The sequence below is a fragment of the Polyodon spathula genome, chromosome 5 (genome assembly GCF_017654505.1).
Source record: "Polyodon spathula isolate WHYD16114869_AA chromosome 5, ASM1765450v1, whole genome shotgun sequence".
Lineage (NCBI taxonomy): Eukaryota > Metazoa > Chordata > Actinopteri > Acipenseriformes > Polyodontidae > Polyodon > Polyodon spathula.
The window spans coordinates 11,499,578-11,517,569 of NC_054538.1; the positions used below are offsets into that span (position 1 = coordinate 11,499,578).

At 38.7% G+C, this 17,992-nt stretch overlaps 1 protein-coding gene and 1 pseudogene across 1 annotated transcript in view; both read left to right on the plus strand.

The window, feature by feature from the left end:
* The first annotated feature begins 921 nt into the window (after positions 1 to 921).
* On the plus strand, positions 922 to 7,018 carry LOC121315366 (annotated as a pseudogene).
* A 1,576-nt stretch (positions 7,019 to 8,594) lies between these two features.
* Positions 8,595 to 17,992, plus strand: part of cad (carbamoyl-phosphate synthetase 2, aspartate transcarbamylase, and dihydroorotase) — a 46,824-nt gene continuing 37,426 nt past the window's right edge. The window contains exons 1-11 of the mRNA XM_041249737.1: positions 8,595 to 9,152; positions 10,492 to 10,631; positions 10,743 to 10,872; positions 11,920 to 12,062; positions 12,490 to 12,631; positions 12,972 to 13,143; positions 14,510 to 14,695; positions 14,861 to 14,970; positions 15,152 to 15,294; positions 15,808 to 15,939; positions 16,640 to 16,873. Of these exons, the coding sequence (XP_041105671.1) occupies positions 9,059 to 9,152; positions 10,492 to 10,631; positions 10,743 to 10,872; positions 11,920 to 12,062; positions 12,490 to 12,631; positions 12,972 to 13,143; positions 14,510 to 14,695; positions 14,861 to 14,970; positions 15,152 to 15,294; positions 15,808 to 15,939; positions 16,640 to 16,873 (1,626 nt within the window). The 5' untranslated portion in view covers positions 8,595 to 9,058. The remainder of the gene's footprint in view (positions 9,153 to 10,491; positions 10,632 to 10,742; positions 10,873 to 11,919; positions 12,063 to 12,489; positions 12,632 to 12,971; positions 13,144 to 14,509; positions 14,696 to 14,860; positions 14,971 to 15,151; positions 15,295 to 15,807; positions 15,940 to 16,639; positions 16,874 to 17,992) is intronic.

The following is a 17,992-nucleotide window of genomic DNA, read 5'->3' on the forward strand; positions in this document are numbered from 1 at the left end:
GTTTTTCGAGATTTACGATTATACTGTAAATACAGTATAATCAGTATAATACAGTATAATCGTAAATCTCGAAAAACTACTCACTTCTAAATCTTTTGTAGTCATTTTTGTATTACTTTAGTATAAATACATGTTAATTTGGATTCATATGTTGTTCATTTCTGACTTTATGTGAACGAAAAGACACACATTTGCCCGTTTTCCCATTGGAAATAGTGATATTTTGAAATGTCACTGTCCTGGTCACAAAAGCAAAGTTTGTGGGGAATAATAGCCATTTTCTATACTTTTGAGGCATAAGCAATTAGGAAATAACACTTACTACCCAGGAACAAAAATTGTGTTACATAGTGATACAAAATCAACCAGTTATTACATAAAGGTTACCAAGAGGCCATATTATGTGGAACTCAGGGTCTGCAGCATGTCACAAGTGACACTTAATTGGTTAAATAGCTTCTTGGATGAATCTAAGTAAGGCCATACAACTCTCGCATCACTCTTAATAACAGAAATGTACACTCTGGGAAGTGTTGCAAATGAACTATTGCTCATGCTATTCAAACTGAAATTGCAATACAGAACATACATTACAGTAAAATACAATATTTATACTCCACACGGACCAGCAAAAAAAAAACAATTTCCAATTGGGTCGGCTAATGCCTATGTTGTTTGAGTCTGTTTGAATAGGTGGTGGACTATCTCGCTGCTGCTTGTCTTTTACATGTTTGTCTATTTAAACAATACATAACACTCCACCACGTGCTTGCCATGCAAAGGCTTTTGAATTTCACTGCAGGTCATTGGAAGACAGGCTATTTAAATTCAGCTTCTGAATGTCCTCCAGGCACTGAGTCATATAATTTAACAATGTGTGACGACTAGGATTCCAATCCAGAAATACATCAGACTCACACACGGAGCAGCATTGCCTTTAATTAACACTGAGGCACTGAGAAAAGAAAAACACATTCACTGAACAGCTGGGAAGGTGATGTTCCTGTACAAGCAAGCAGGAAGTGAGATAGTTTGACCAGGGCGCCTCAGTTAAATTTTAGCAATCAGAATCAGCTATCATGCATAATCTTTTTATTTACTACGTTGAGAGAGCCATGATCAGCCTGAAGGTTGCGAAAGAGCTCTTTTATTTAACCTTTGGGACCTTCCTCTATGTTTTTGAGGCCTTTGCGCGGCTGTTGGTCCATCCACCCAGAAAGGATGTCAAAGGGGAGATCGTCCTGGTTACTGGTGCTGCTCAGGGTATTGGAAAGCTTATAGCAGAGAAGTTTGGTGTACTCGGGGCCACCCTGGTGCTTTGGGATAATAACTTGGAAGCCGTTGAAAAACAACAAAAGAGCTGAGACGCAGTTTGGATCTCAGTGTCTATGCCTATGTGTGTGATTGCAGCAGACGGACCGAGGTTTACAAAGTTGCAGAAATGGTAAGTAAAAACATCCTAAGAAAACAACTTTTGAAGAAAATTGCTGTAGGTGACATATGAAGTCATTTTCACAGTTAAATGGTGTGGCTTTAATATCTAAACCATCTTCTTTTGACCTACTTTGTGAAAATTGTTTAAAAATGTCCCAGAAGTCGATGTTATTTTGTGCATTTGTTTAGCATGTATCTGTTTTCACTCTTTGTGTAAGTATTTGTCTGTGTATGTACTGTATGTGTGGTTGTCTCTATACCCTAAATGTGCCTGCCGTTTGAGTGTGAATTGCAGAGGCAGGGTTGTGCTAAGTGGAACAGAGGTCATATTTGCTGTTACAATACAGTCAGGTGTCAGCACCAATGCAGTGGACACAGTGTATACCATTTTGACACTATACTATGCTGATATTAAGAAGAATTGTCTATGAAGGCCTGGGTTTGGTGCTGGCTCAGTTCACAAATTAAATTAGTTTGGTATCCCATACTTACTCTCATCTGCCAGAGCTGTGAGGGGAAACTATCACAGAACCTGAAAATACTTTACCTGACTGTAGTCAGTGCCATTGTCATTCATATACACTGAACAAAAATATAAACGCAACGTGTAAAGTGTTGGTCCCATGTTTCATGAGCTGAAATAAAAGATCCCAGAAATTTTTCATATGCACAGAAAGCTTACTTCTCTCAAATTTTGTGCACAAATTGGTTTACATCCCTGTTAGTGAGCATTTCTCCTTTGCCAAGATAATCCATCCACCTGACAGGTGTGGCATATCAAGAAGCTAATTAAACAGCATGATCATTACACAGGTGCACCTTGTACTGGGGACAATAAAAGCCACTCTAAAATGTGTAGTTTTGTCATACAACACAATGCCACAGATGTCTCAAGTTTTGAGGGAGCGTGCAATTGGCATGCTGACTGCAGGAATGTCCACCAGAGCTGTTGCCAGAGAATGGAATGTTCATGTCTCTACCATAAGCCGCCTCCAACGTCGTTTTAGAGAATTTGGCAGTACGTCCAACCGGCCTCACAACCGCAGACCACGTGTAACCACGCCAGCCCAGGACCTCCACATCTGGCTTCTTCACCTGCGGGATCATGGATGAATCCGGTTTCAACTGTGCCAGGCAGATGGCAGACAGCATGTATGGCCTCGTGTGGGCGAGCGATTTGCTGATGTCAACTTTGTGAACAGAGTGCCCCATGGTGGCGTTGGGGTTATGGTATGGGCAAGCACAAGCTACGGACAACTAACACAGTTGCATTTTATCGATGGCAAGTTGAATGCGCAGAGATACCGTGACGAGATCCTGAGGCCCATTGTCATGCCATTCTTCCGCCACCATCCCCTCATGTTTTAGTTTGATAATGCACGGCCCCATGTCGCAAGGATCTGTACACAATTCCTGGAAGCTGAAAATGTCCCTGTTCTTCCATGGCCTGCATACTCACCAGACATGTCACCCATTGAGCATGTTTGGGATGATCTGGATCGATGTGTACGACAACGTGTTCCAGTTCTCGCCAATATCCAGCAACTTCGCACAGCCATTGAAGAGGAGTGGGACAACATTGCACAGGCCACAATCAACAGCCTGATCAACTCTATGCGAAGGAGATGTGTCGCACTGCATGAGGCAAATGGTGGTCACACCAGATACTGACTGGTTTTCTGATCCACGCCCCTACCTTTTTTTTTAAGGTATCTGTGACCAACAGATGCATATATGTATCCCCAGTCATGTGAAATCCATAGATTAGGGCTTAATGAATTTATTTCAATAGACTGATTTCCTTATATGAACTGTAACTCTGTAAAATCTTTGAAATTGTTGTATGTTGCGTTTATATTTTTGTTTAGTGTATATTTTGAACCTGATTTCCATTAAATGAGAGTAGATGTTAAACTTCATGCTGATTTGAACTCGGCTCTCACCAAGATAAGCATCAGCTAAGACGTAGCTTTACAGTAAACTAATGTGATCCATCTCCATCCATTTGTGTTGCTTTTCATCTGATGATGTAGATATCCTTCTGTCTGGTGTTAATGGCTGAAGTGTAATGCTGGCTCCAGGGATCAGCTTATTTTGCCTCCGCAGCGCATCAGCACACAGAACGACTGCGATGCTGGCTCCAGGGATCAACCACAGTGCGGTCTCCCCAGCGCATCAGCATGACAACCGTCTGGATTAAGCTAAGTAGGGTACATCTCTGGGGCCTTCAAGTGGTCACCTTCCACCCTCAGTGTTTCGATGACTAGCCCACGACACCTCAAGAGGGCTCAACAGTGATTCTGGCGTCCCAGCATCACCCCCCTCCATCCCCCACTCAGCTCAGCCCAGCTTACTTACCCGTACATCAGCGTTGCTTTCTTTCTATTGTGCTTGAGATCTCCATCCAGAATCTTTCCATCTCAACCACAGCCAGTAGCTGCTCCTTTCTGCTGCTTCAGATAAATTCTTCACTGTGCGACGCAACTCTTGGCCACTGAAGCTGACACCTGTGAGAAACCGGGTTGTAGGATGTGCCACAAATCTTCAACAACCCACCTCCACTGGGTAAACTCAGACTCTCCATCCTTGCTGTTCCGCTTCAGCAGCTAGTTGAGTATATCAAAGTTTCTTCCTCTCATACACCTCATCCACAGCATCTTCCCATGGCACTGTTAACTCTACCAGATGAACAAGGTGTGCTGATCCAGACCACAAGACAACGTCTGGTCGAAGGTTAGTGGTGGCAATCTCAGGTGGAAAAATAAGCCGTTGACCAACATCTGCCAGCATCTTCCAGTCTCTAGCAGCTTGCGGTTGTTCTGGCAAGGGTTGAACCTAGACTATGGTAGTACTTAATAACATTTCTCTTTTACCTTTATTTACTAAACATAATTATGCAATAAAAACTCATTCAATTCCAAAATATTGTTCAACACTCATCATATGGTAGTAAACAATTTTTAAACGAAATGCAATCATGTTTAAATGGAAGGTTTTTTTAAGATCCAATTACAGCTTAACAGGAAACAGCCCCAGAAACATAGACATGTCCCTTAACAGACTTAATAGATTAACACTTCTGAGATCTAATGTGTAATCTTTATCTAGAAGGGTTTCTTTTGTGATTTTGTTTGGCAGGTGAAGAGGGAAGTAGGTGATGTGTCCATACTAGTAAACAATGCCGGAGTGGTAACAGGAAAGTACAATTTTACAGATGCCCCAGACAATTTGGTGGACAGAACCTTAAGGGTTAATGCAGCAGCACATTTTTGGGTAAGTGGATTAACATTGCATTGTGCTGTACTCAAAGGTGCTTGAAGCCTGTTTGTGTACACCTCACTTACTTCAGCATACTGCATGTCTGCAAATAACCTTGTATCATGTCAATCAATGTATAAGCCTTATGTGGGCAACAATGAAAACAAGTTTAAATCTTTTTTCTTTACATTTTCAGACCTACAAGCCTTTTTTACCTACCATGATAGCCCGTAATCATGGCCACCTTGTGTGTATTGCTTGCCACGGAGGACTGTGTGCAGTGAATGGTTTAGCAGGCAAGTCAGCTGTATTCTACTAACTAAATGGTTTAGCAGGCAAGTCAGCTGTATTCTACCAATATCTTTCAGAGTCCTCTTGTAACAGAATACAATTATATTTTAAATGCAGCTCCAGCTTACTCGGCAGAGGTGGCCCTCGGACACATTTTACATTCTTGGACTCAGCAGGATTAGGCTCTTGTTGGTCTCCTTATTTTGCCATGGGTGGCGTTAGGTCTTGTCCCATGGTGTTTGCATTGTGCCTTTCAATCAGGTAGCCAGCCTGCCTGAATCTATTCCACACAGGGCTCCCAATATGGGTCTACTTATTTTAGTTCCCTCCTTCTCTTCCATGGAGATCTTGTGATAGTTTGATGGATGGTTAACTGGGGTTATCACTAATTATGTAATGTATTATTTATATTCGATTTTTCATAAACAGGATCTGGATTTATCTAGTGAAATAGGTACTTCCAAAAATAACAGATCAATCATTAAAGCTATGTAACAAAAGTATTCATTGTTTTGTATTCATCTTGTGTTGTTTTTCTCACATAGATTACTGTGCCAGCAAGTTTGCTGCTGTTGGTTTTGCTGAATCCATAAGCTTTGGAACTTCTTGTTCTTGGAAAGGAAGGCGTTAAAACCACTACCACTAAGGATACCGTACTCACGCAAGTGATTGTAGCTAGCACAATAACTCTATTTAGTAAATAAACATAAGAACATAAGAACATAGGAAAGTTTACAAACAAGAGGAGGCCATTCAGCCCATCTTGCTCATTTGGTTGTTAGTAGCTTATTGATCTCAGAATCTCATCAAGTAGCTTTTTGAAGGATCCCAGTATGTCAGCTTCAACAACATTACTAGGGAGTTAGTTCCAGACTCCCACAATTCTCTGTGTACACAAAAATGTGCCTCCTATTTTCTATTTTGAATTCCCCTTTGTCTAATCTTCATTTGTGACCCCTGGTCTGTGTTTCTTTTTTCAGGTCAAAAAAGTCCCTTGGGTCAACACTGTCAATACCTTTTAGAATTTTGAATGCTTGAATCAGATTGCTTCTTTGTTCAAGACTGAATAGATTAAATTATTTTAGCCTATCTTCGTATGACATGCCTTTTAAACCAAGAATTCTGGTTGCTCTTCTTTGCACTCTTTCTAGACCAGCAATAGTCTTTTTTTAGTGAGGTGTCCAGAACTGAACACAATATTCAAGATGAGGTCTTACTAATGCATTGTAAAGTTTTAACATTACTTCCCTTTATTTAAATTCAACACTTTTTACTATATATCCAACCATTTTTTTGACTTTTGTATAGCTTCTCCACATTGTCTAGATGAAGATATTTCAGAGTCAACATGAACTCTTAAATCTTTTTCTAGATTCCTTCTTCAATTTCTCAGTGTTCAGTGTCTCCCCTATGGTATTTATAATGGACATTTTTATTGCCTGCATGCAGTACCTAACACTTTTCTGTATTAAATGTCATTTGCCATGTGTCTACGCAGGTCTGAATACTCTAGATCATTTTGAATGACCTTTGTTGCTGCAGTGGTGTTTGCTACTCCTATTTTTGTGTCGTCTGCAAATTGAACTTTTGCTTACTAGAGCAGAGGACCTAATATTGATCCCTGCTGTACTCCACTGGTTACCTCGCTCCATTTTGAGTTTTTTCCTCTAATCAGTTTAATTCCTCTAATGCACACATATGTTTAATGAGGATTAAAGGCAACAATGGTCAATTAAAACACCGTAGAGTTAAAGATATAAATATTGTACTCAATGGCCAATGCTGTGAGTCAGTTCATTGATGTAACTGTTTACTTCTTTGTTCCAGTGTCATGCCAACCAAACTCGGAATCATTTTTTTAAACTTTCTGGGAGGCTTGGACCTCATGGACCAGTTCGGCGGTGTGCGGGTATCACCTGCAGCCAGCTACAGGAAAACACAAGAACCAGCCTGGCTTCCCAAAGAAGAAACACATCTCAAGCAAACAGCAGGAACTATGACAGAGAACAATTCAAATGTGTGTCACCGGGAATAGAGGGGTAGATATACGGGATGCAGTTTTTTGTTTGTTCTGTTACAGTGCTTTAAGAAAAATGAATTAAACTATTCACGGACAGTCATATTTTCATACAGAGAGTGAAATTAAAGTAATCTACATGTACTGATAAACAACTGCATTTTGAAAGCCAAACAAGTAAATCAAGACTCATAAGCCAGATAAATCAATGGTTGTCAAACTCGCAAACTTGTTTTCAGGAGGGATCACACCACCACCAGACCTCCTGTTTGTAATGATGAAGTAGAGTACACTGTAGGACATATGTTAAAGTGTAAAGCACAGGGTTTTCTTGTTTTTAAAGTCAGACAAATATAGTTGTGTTCATTAGTACAAAAGTGTGAAGGACAATTTTTTTAATTTAATTAGAAAAGGAAGTATTTTTTTTCATCAGAAAATTGTGAAGGTCAGTGTTTTCTTACTAGAAAAGTGTGAAGGACAGAGTTTTCTCAATGGAAAACTGTGAAGGACAGAGTTTCACCAATGGAAAAGTGTGAAGGACAGTGTTTTCTTACTAGAAAAGTGTGAAGGACAGGGTTTTCTTACTAGAAAAGTGTGAAGGACAGAGTTTTCTTACTAGAAAAGTGTGAAGGACAGGGTTTTTTCAACAGGGTTATTTCGGTATACAAGTGCCAAGGACAGGGTTTTTCATCCTGTTCTTTACACTATTTTTGAAAAATTATTGACATTAGTAAAAATAACTAACAGATGTTGAACTATAAACTGGTTAGATTTGAGCTCTAGGCACCAACTAGAATTTAGTCATGCTTGGAAAAATAGTAATTGTAGAGATTCAACTATTAAACTGTAATAACCACAAACTAGTCAAAACATGTATCTGATCCCTTCTGTAATCAAAAATAAATAAATAAAACCTACTGAACAATGTACAGTATTTAACAAACATACTCGCTGGCCCAGTTTTCCAATAGGCTGTAATACTGAGGAATGAATTGTCTAATTTTATTTCAAATAATGCAATAATATTTCATACATTTTGGGAATATGTAACTTAATGGAAGGACCATTGTCAACACAACCTAAAAAGGGGAAATGAAAAATCCATCCTGTAGTACTTAACACATTTTTTAAAATTTGCAAACCATCATTTTTCTTTCACTTCTGGTGTAGGTTTCAATATGGCTCCACTTGAAATCATCCTATACATTATTTTACAGACATAGAATGCTAACGAGACTCACACTCGGTGTTAAATCTAAGACACATTTGTGATACTGCTCAATGAACTCCTGTATGTTTTGCATAGATGCATCCGGAAGAGGAGGTTCATAATTCACAATTGACCTCTTCAATACATTGTGAAGTTTTGGAAATGGAAGCACCTGCCAAGTGACAACATACTATGATCGGAACTCTATCGAAGTGTGCAGAAATTTGAAACTGGGTGATGCGGATTTTCTGTGTTACAGAATACGTGTTAGGGATTCCATGTATACAACTCAGTTATATAGACGTGGGAGAGACAGTCCAGTAACACAAATAACGTGTTACACACCATAGTTTTTTTTTTTTTTTTTTTTTTTTTTTTTTAAATTCACGTCCTTTCACTTTACCTCCTTTTACACAATCTCCTCCCTTTATGCACGCTACGTGCTGACGCATTAACCGACGCAGTGTAGTCCCAATTGCGCTGCTGGATAGCTCCACACTGCTTGAGAGGCAGTGTGGAACTGGTCATATTGAGTTATATCTGGCTAACATTGTTAAGGAATCTCCTAAAAACACTCAACAAAGAGTTTAGGAAACTAACGCTTGTCTTGGTTTTGGTCTTATTGCAAGAATACAATCGACAAGCAGGTTACATTTTTGCAGCAGGGTTCTAAAGTGCACTATTTCTGCAACTGCAAAAAAGTAAGCGGCGTGGATTTCACGTGGGGCTGCAGAAATTTAGGCCGATTGATTCTGTCTAGTTAGGCGTCTGACTGAATCGTTCTGTATAAACTACAGATTGCATTTAAGTGTTTAGCTGAAGCAATCGGTTTTTTTTTTTTTAGAAGAATGGAAGTGAAAATGGCTTCACTTATTTTAGAAGACGGTTCAGTTTTCAGCGGCCGACTTTTTGGAGCCTTCACTTCAGTATCTGGTGAAGTTGGTAAGATGTTTTGTTATTTGAATAATACTGCAATTGTGTCTGTCTGTCTTCTTTGTAATTAAACAAAAATGTGTTAATAATTAATAAAATACAGTAACTTGTATTGCACAGTGGTGGCTTTCAGGGACGTGCAGTTTCGTTGTTTTTATGATTTGTTTTAAAACCGGGAAAGCGTAATAAATAATTAATACAGAACTTGTTTGTTTTTTTCTTCTTTCAAATAGACAGTAAAACGTAGCAAAGCTTAATGCAGCTGCAGATCACTGCTGCAGTTTTCATCAGTCAGTTAAACTTGAGAGCTTGAATGGAAATTCTGCAGAGTCCTATAGCCCATAATGTTATCCCATAATTTAAGCTTCCAAGAGAAACAGACATTAAAATTGTGTCACTAATGTTCAAATCAGACAAAAAAACAACGTGTGTACCTACATTAACCCATTAATCTCTTCTTTTTGCTTGAGCTTATTTTGTTACACAGCAGTTTTCCTTTTGTAATGAGATATATTTATTTCCATTCTGTTGAAAAATCTGTGTTATACCAATGTATTGAATCATACCAACTTCTCTGGCACTGGCATTCAGAAAGCAAAAAATAAACCCCATTAAAACATGTATGGAATCACATAGGTACTGTACAGTAGGACACAGTAGACCGTGTCCAGACATTTTACTGGATTTCTCAACGTTGGCAAGATTTTTAAAGTGCTTTCTTTGTTTGTTAACTTGTGAGTCAGTGACTTTTATTGTAGAGCAGATATTAAACTAGAGTGAAAGCACAGTAATTGCCTCACTGCATTTGATGTCTGACTTAACCTCAACACATTTATTAGAAATTAATGGTGTTCAATTAACGTTAAAATTGTTAATGGCACACAAAAAGTAACAGTACTTTGTTTTTTGTTTGTTTTACCTAAAACCCCTTGTGAATTTGCAAAGGCATTGTGTTATGTCTGAGAACACATACATCACTTAATGGCTCAAAATGTAGGGCTTGTGAAATCCCAGACTTTCTAGTCTACTGGTTCTTTACATCTTGCATATAGAGGTCCAGGAAAATCCCACCGGATTCAGTTTAAACTTTCTGCTCTGAAACCTGATTAACTACAGAAGGGTGACAAGAATAGCATCTGTAGTTAGCGAGTCTCTATTGCCTGGGATGAATGGTTAAATGTACCAGTTACCACAAATCAAATTAAAACTGTAGTGTATAATAAAGTTGTATTCTGGTTGCATGAAGTAAAGGAATATTAACTACTCAAACTGATCTTTAAAAAAATAAAAAAAAATATTGAAATGAAAATCTTTGTTTTATCATCTTTCTTCCATATCCCCCCCCCAGTTTTTCAGACTGGCATGGTAGGCTATCCAGAGGCTTTGACAGACCCTTCATACAAATCCCAAATACTTACTCTCACATACCCCCTGATCGGAAACTATGGCATACCCAAAGATGAAGAGGAGGAGTATGGTCTCAGCAAGGTTAGGGATCATTATAGAGCTTTTTGCTTCCAATTCCTTTACTGGTGTTAAGTTATCTTTAATTTGCCTAGGAATGATTTTTGTTTACTTATTGGTTCGGTCTGTCTGCAGTGGTTTGAATCTTCTAAAATTCATGTTGCGGCCCTCATTGTTGGCGAAAACTCCCAGAATCCCAGTCACTGGAGCTCTGCTCTCTCTCTGGACCAATGGCTAAAAGAACAAGGCATTCCTGGACTTGAAGGTATGACCACAAACATTTCAAAATGCAGCATCACAAGGGAAATTTAGCAAGAAAAAATCCACAACAAAAAAACACCACACAAAATGCAATAAACTTCCTCCTTGTGAAGATCCTTTTACTATTTTATGTCTAATTTTTTAAATTGTGTAATGTATTTATTTAAACAGAAGATTTACCTTGTTTACAAGGGGGTCCTGAGATATAATAAAACAATTACAAATACAAGCAACACAGTAAATACACACGTGGTTCAAACTTAGTCAGCAGCCTTCAAAAAAGTACAACATAAATAGGACACATCAATATGTTAATGTGGGCTAAAGGGAAAATCACGGCAAGTGGCTCTAAGCAATTCCCAAGTATGATCGTTAAAGCCAGGAAAGGATTGATTGTCAAATTCCATTTTCACTAAGTAAGAGTTCTATGTTTTTTGGGAGCTGATAGGTGAAAGGTACTTCTCCCAAACGTGTGTGAACCCTTGGTACTGCCAAACTTAATAGAATCCTGAGAGGATAAACTTAAGCCAGTGTTAATCCTCCCCACCAGAGCATTCAGATAAGAAGGTATCAAACCTTTAAGAACAGTAAACACAAAACAGAACCACTGAAAAAGCCTACGACCTCTTAATCAGAGCCAGCCTAGTTTTATATACATGTGACAATGGTGTGTCAAAGAGGGACAATCTAGAACAAATCTGCATAAATGATGTATTGCATCCAATGTGTGTAAAGACTGCTTGGAAGCAAACTGGTAGATACAGTCACCACAATCTAGGATAGGAAGAACAGTAGCAGTCACTAACTAGGCTGCTAAAAAAAAACAAAAAAAACCTTATTCCTAAAGAAAACCTAATTTAGGTTAGCCATTTTATTGATCATAATCCTGTAAGTAATCTGATGCTTTTTTGAGAGGTTGATGTTGGGGGATAGTAACCTCCATAGGAAGGATTCTTGCTGTAGATGCAGCTTTTAACACATGGGTAAATGGCTGGGGTATCAGATTTGTTTAATGTCTTGGTTTGTTGTATTTTATGAAATACTCCCGTAGGTGTGGACACCAGGTGCTTGACCAAGAAGATCCGAGAGAAGGGAACCATGCTAGGAAAGCTTGTGCTGGACGGGACCAGCAAGGAGAGCATTGCATTCGATAACCCAGACAAGAGGAATCTGGTCAAAGAGGTCTCTTTGAAGGTAAATAATTGTGAAGAAGTAAATATTAAGTCATTAATTTAGCTGTCAATTCTGATGGTTTAGGCAGTTTTAGCTTCAGTAGATTCAATATCAGAAAGATGCACTTGGAGCACATGTTAAAACCTTAATTGAATGAATAAAAATGTGATTACACTAAGTCTTTCTGTAACATGATCATAATTCTGTTTCCAACAGTGTGCTAATTAATGATTTAATTAGTTTAAACAGAGTGTGAAAGTACAGCTAAAACGCAACTGAACTCGCAGAACTAATTTTTCCTGTTGTTCTAACTGCATTCTACTTGATGACATAGATGGAAGTTTTATCCTTCCTTCCAATTTAAAGTTGCTTAACCTTTGTTGTGTATCTTCAAGACCTGATTGCATTGGATCAAGTTATATTTTTTTTCTGCATCCTTAACAAACAGGAGCCAAAAGTGTTTAACCCCAGTGGCAGTGTGAAGATAGTAGCCGTGGACTGTGGTATTAAATACAATCAGATCCGTTGCCTTTGTCAAAGAGGAGCCTCTGTTACTGTTGTACCCTGGGACTACTCTCTGGACAGTAAAGGCAAGTACAGTGTATACATAGCATTTACTGTAATAATGTTTTCTCACTGGAAACATCTCTTTTTATTTGTTACAAATATGCATAACCGAGCAAGACTAACCATAACTCATATAGAGCATGTTTTAAAGGCCCTAATAAGCACACATCTTGGACTACCTTACCTAAGGTAACATTAGGTCTGTGAAACCAGCCATGTGCATTGTAAAATGTGTACAGTATAACATTTTAGCTTGACTAGTGTAAGGTTATTATGTCAATATTTACTCTAAGGGTCTGTTTTTGTTACAGAAATGTAACCTGATGGCCTGTAATTTGCATCTGTTTCTAAATTCTTATTTAGAGTATGATGGATTGTTTATCAGCAATGGCCCTGGAGATCCAGTGTTTTGCAAAGAGACTATTGAAAATATCCGTAAGGTTATGTACGAGGAAAATCCTAAACCTGTCTTTGGAATCTGCCTGGGACACCAGCTCCTGTCTCTGGCCATTAGAGCTAAGACCTTCAAAATGAAGTAAGTCCTTTTTCAGATGTATTTATTTACTGACCTGTAACTCTAGTTATAATCAAAAACAACAGATCTGGTTTCTGTATCCTTGCTTTTAAAATATTCCACTGTCTTCTTGTTTTACCTCAGAATGTATGACAGATTGTTTACAGTGTTATATTTCACATGGGTCATACATTTCACTGGGTTGCTTGTGGCTTTAAATGAGTTTTGGCACCAAATCAAGTCTACAAAGAGCATAGCTACTGTTTGAAATGTAAGATGCTCCCTCTTTGTGTCCTGTTTACATTGCATTAAATTATGACCTTGTTGATCGAGAGGCAGAATATTTTGAATTTGGTAACGGCTTTGTTATTTAATTATTGTTACACAAAGCTATATTGCTCAAATTGTAGGTCACTGAGTTCTATTGGAATCCTGCCTATATTGCATGCCAGTAGAACGTGTTTTACTTGCTCATAGTACTGAGATTGCTGAGCCAATATTAAACTGATGCCAAAATTGCTTGCATTCCTCCACCGTCAGTCTGTTTCCTGTCATCTCTGTTATACCCCTTGGATAACCTGACCCTGCATCTCACATGCTGATGTCCTAGTATAGGAATTGAAACAATATGTTTCAATATTGGGGTGGCATGACATGCAGTAATTGTTGGTCTTTTGGCACTGATTTGCTGTTGAATTCCTGAGGACTGATTGTTTTCAGTCAGACGTTTTTTTGTTTTGTTTTTTTTTTTTTAAGTGAAGGTCGGTAAAATGCTGAACTGCTGGCCTCATCTCACAATAGGATTGCTGGGATGATGACAGAACTTTCTCTAAGCTTTACCTTTAAGAAATGGGTGGAATGTTCAGCTAAAGGTTGTTTGTAGGGTTAATGATAACTGACACCAGGGGTCCGTATTGAAATTAACATGCAGAAAAAGCACTCTACCACAGAACAATGTCAGAAACAAAAAACACTTTTGAGCTGTGGCCCAGATGTGAATTTGTTTTGACTTCAGCTATTGTTTTACTTTGCTGCTATGCAAAATAGAAAAAGTAGGACATCTGAGTAGTATATTCCAGAATCACCCTGCACTTGTATACAAAATACAAAGCACTACTACAAACAATTCACTTTTGAGGCTTGTATCAAAAACTGGTGTAGATTCATGATCCAGAACAGCCTTAGCACCTAACATTAAAAGAAAGAAGAGTTTGAGCAGGAACATGCTCCATAAATAACCAAGTTAGCCAGTCTAAACAGTGTTAAAAGCAAAGTCTTATCAAATTAAAATCAAACTGCTAGCCAAGGGAGGTCTTGCAGAACAGGTGACATGTGCTCAGTTACCTTTATTTCCACATCCTGAAGAGAACTGTTAATTGTTTTGTAGGTATGGTAACCGTGGTCACAATCAGCCATGCATCCATGAGGATACCCAGCGCTGCTTCATCACCTCACAGAACCACGGCTTCGCAGTCGACCCCAAGACCCTCCCCCAGGACTGGTCGGTGCTCTTCACCAACGCCAACGACAAGACAAGCGAGGGAATCGTTCACAACTCCAAACCCTTCTTTAGGTAATGCACAGAGATTCCATTATTTCCACACATCGCCAGAATAGTATTAATAAGAAAGAGAATTAAAGTCCGAACTGGGTCATGGACACATTTTTTGTAATATTTGATACTTGCACATGAGGTATGCATTTTTATTTTTTATTTTTTAAACTATTTATTTTACAGTGTCCAGTTCCATCCAGAACACATGGCAGGGCCAACAGACCTTGTCAGTCTTTTTGATGTGTTTTTAGAGACTGTTCAAGATGCAAAACTGGGAAAAACAGGCAAAACAGGTGAGAGATGATGTTATTCTCAGGGAATCATTCGATGATATGCCCTTTCCAGCTGTTAATCTAAACACACACCATCTGTACATTTTTAATATAACTGACTTTAACATTTGTTTGGGGGTGAATTACATTAGAGTAATTGCATTTATTTATTTTTATTTTATTTATTTATTTTTAAACCTAGTTAAACAGAGGCTGACTGAACATCTGACGTATTCAGATGCTCCCAAACCAGGCCACTTTGTGCGGCCACACAAGGTCCTTATTCTTGGCTCTGGAGGCTTGTCCATCGGACAGGCGGGAGAGTTTGATTACTCTGGATCCCAAGTAAGTAGACATATTGGGCCACCTTATTAAAGGATTTACTCCATTCTTTAACTTCTATTTTATGGAAACAGTAATAAATCATGTTCGTGTTACAGAATGAAAAACAAAATGCATTGAGATGACTTAACATATATAATGTAGTTGTTTGTCTCTAATTTTGTAAGACTGGCGTAAACCCTTTGAAAATATGGCCCATTGTTCCATTCAGAAGAACAGCCACAACGTTGCTGTATGCCCACCCTTAAATCTACAGTTTTTTCAGAGGTGACATGGTGAAGTTTCTTTTAAGCTTAGGGAGAGATTCAGTACTCCACAAAGTAGTCTTTTCTCACACACAGGTAGCCAGAATAAAAATGACATAAATAATAATTGTGATCTGTAAGTAGCAGAGGACTTAGATGAAATGTGTATTTTGCCGGCACTGAGACAGAAGAACTCTTCATAGTGACTTTTAGAAAGCAGTAAATTGTTACTTAAAGGCTTCAACATTTTCACTAAATTTTTTTGTTGTAGGCAATCAAAGCCTTAAAGGAGGAGAACGTTCAGACGGTTCTTATAAACCCCAACATTGCTACTGTACAGACATCAAAAGGGCTAGCGGACAAGGTCTACTTCCTTCCGATTACTCCTGAGTATGTCACTCAGGTAAGAGATCAGGATGCAGCACAATGTATCCACTTTTGAGGTGTCAAATTGAAGATCAGTGTGTGTTTCACTTCCATGGTAGGGGATGTTTTATTCAGTTAAATAAAATTATAAACTTGTTTTAAAACATGGATAAGACTTAGTATTAAATATATACTAAATTAGTGAACAGTACAATTACTGTTGCAAAAATAAGGCTGTTGTCTATTTTGACATGCATATTTTTGACAATGTTTAAATGTTTAAGCAAAAGTTGAAAGGTGTAAAGCTTATACAAAGTGTGAATATTTGAAACACTATTGGACATGCTTTATAACAGGGTTTCTCAGACTTGGTCCTGGGCACCCACTGTGACTGCTGGTTTTCATTCCACCTGAGCTCTCAATTACCTAATTAGACCCTTAATTGAACTAATTTGCTTAATTAGACTATTTTACTTGTTTTCAGCTCTTAAACAGTTGCAGTTCAAGTTACTTATCAAATGTTATAGTTAACTTGAACTCTGCAACTGTTCAAGAGCTGAAAACAAGTAAAAAGGTCTAATTAAGCAAATTATCAGTTCAATTAAGGGTCTAGTTAAGTAATTGAGAGCTCGGTTGGAATGAAAACCAGCAGACACAGGGGATCCCCAGGAACGAGTTTGAGAGCCCTGCTCTATAACAACAATGAACACCCCCTCCTCCATCTGTTTTACTCCCAGGTGATTAAAAACGAGCGTCCCGATGGGGTCTTGCTGGCATTTGGAGGGCAGACAGCCCTGAACTGTGGAGTGCAGCTGACGAAGCAGGGGATCCTAGAGAAGTACAAAGTGCAGGTCCTGGGCACCCCTGTGGCCTCCATTGAGATGACGGAGGACAGGAAGGTCTTTGTAGAGAAGATGGAGGAGATAAATGAACACGTAGCTCCTAGTGAGGCTGCATTCTCCCTTGAACAGGTGATGGAAATGAGATGGGATAACAATGTATAGAACATATGCATTGCATATATATATATGTGTATATATATATATATATATATATATATATATATATATATATATATATATATATACTATATATATATATATATATATATATATATATATATATATATATATATATATATATATATACACACACACACACACAGTGCCTATAGTAAGTATTCAACCCCCTTGGATGTTTTCAGTTTGTTGTGTTACAACCTTCCTTTGATTTACACAACCTACTCAACACAAGAGGCAAGAGAATTGTTATTGTGAAACAACAGTTAATGAAAAATAAAAAAATGGAAATGCCTTGGTTAGATAAGTATTCACCCCCCTGAGTCAATACTTGGTAGAACCACCTTTGGCAGCAATTATAGCTGTGAGCCTTTTAGGGTAAGTCTGCTAGGTTTGCACATCTGGGTCGTGCAATATTCACCCATTCTTCTTGGCAAAATTGTTCAAGCTCTGTCAAGTTGGATGGGGATCGTTGGTGAACAGCAATCTTCATGTGTATGCCACGGATTCTCAATCGGATTCAAGTCTGGGCTTTGACTGGGCCACTCTAGGACATTCACTTTCTTGTTTTAAAGCCACTCGAGTGTCGCTTTGGCTGTGTGCTTATCGTCATTGTCCTGCTGAAAGGTGAATCTCCGTCCCAGTCTTAGGTCTTTTGCAGACTGAAGCAGGATTTTGCGTGGGCTTTTTTTCAGGAATGGCTTCCTCCTTGCCACTCTTCCATACAGGCCAGATTTGTGGAGTACCTGAACTATTGTTAACACATGGACAGTTTCTCCCATCTCAGCCATGGAACACAGTAGGTCTTTCAGAGTCGTCATTGGCCTCTTGGTGGCTTCTCTGACCATTGCCCTTCTTACCTGGCTGCTCAGTTTGGGAGGACGGCCTGCTCTAAGCAGATTCTGGTGGTGCCATATACCTTCCACTTCTTAATGATCGACTTGACTGTGCTCCAAGGGATATTCGTTGCCTTTGAAATCTTTTTATACCCTTCCCCTGATCTGTGCCTTTCCAAAACTTTATCCTGGAGTTGTTTTGAAAGCTCCTTGGTCTTCATGGTAGTATATTTGC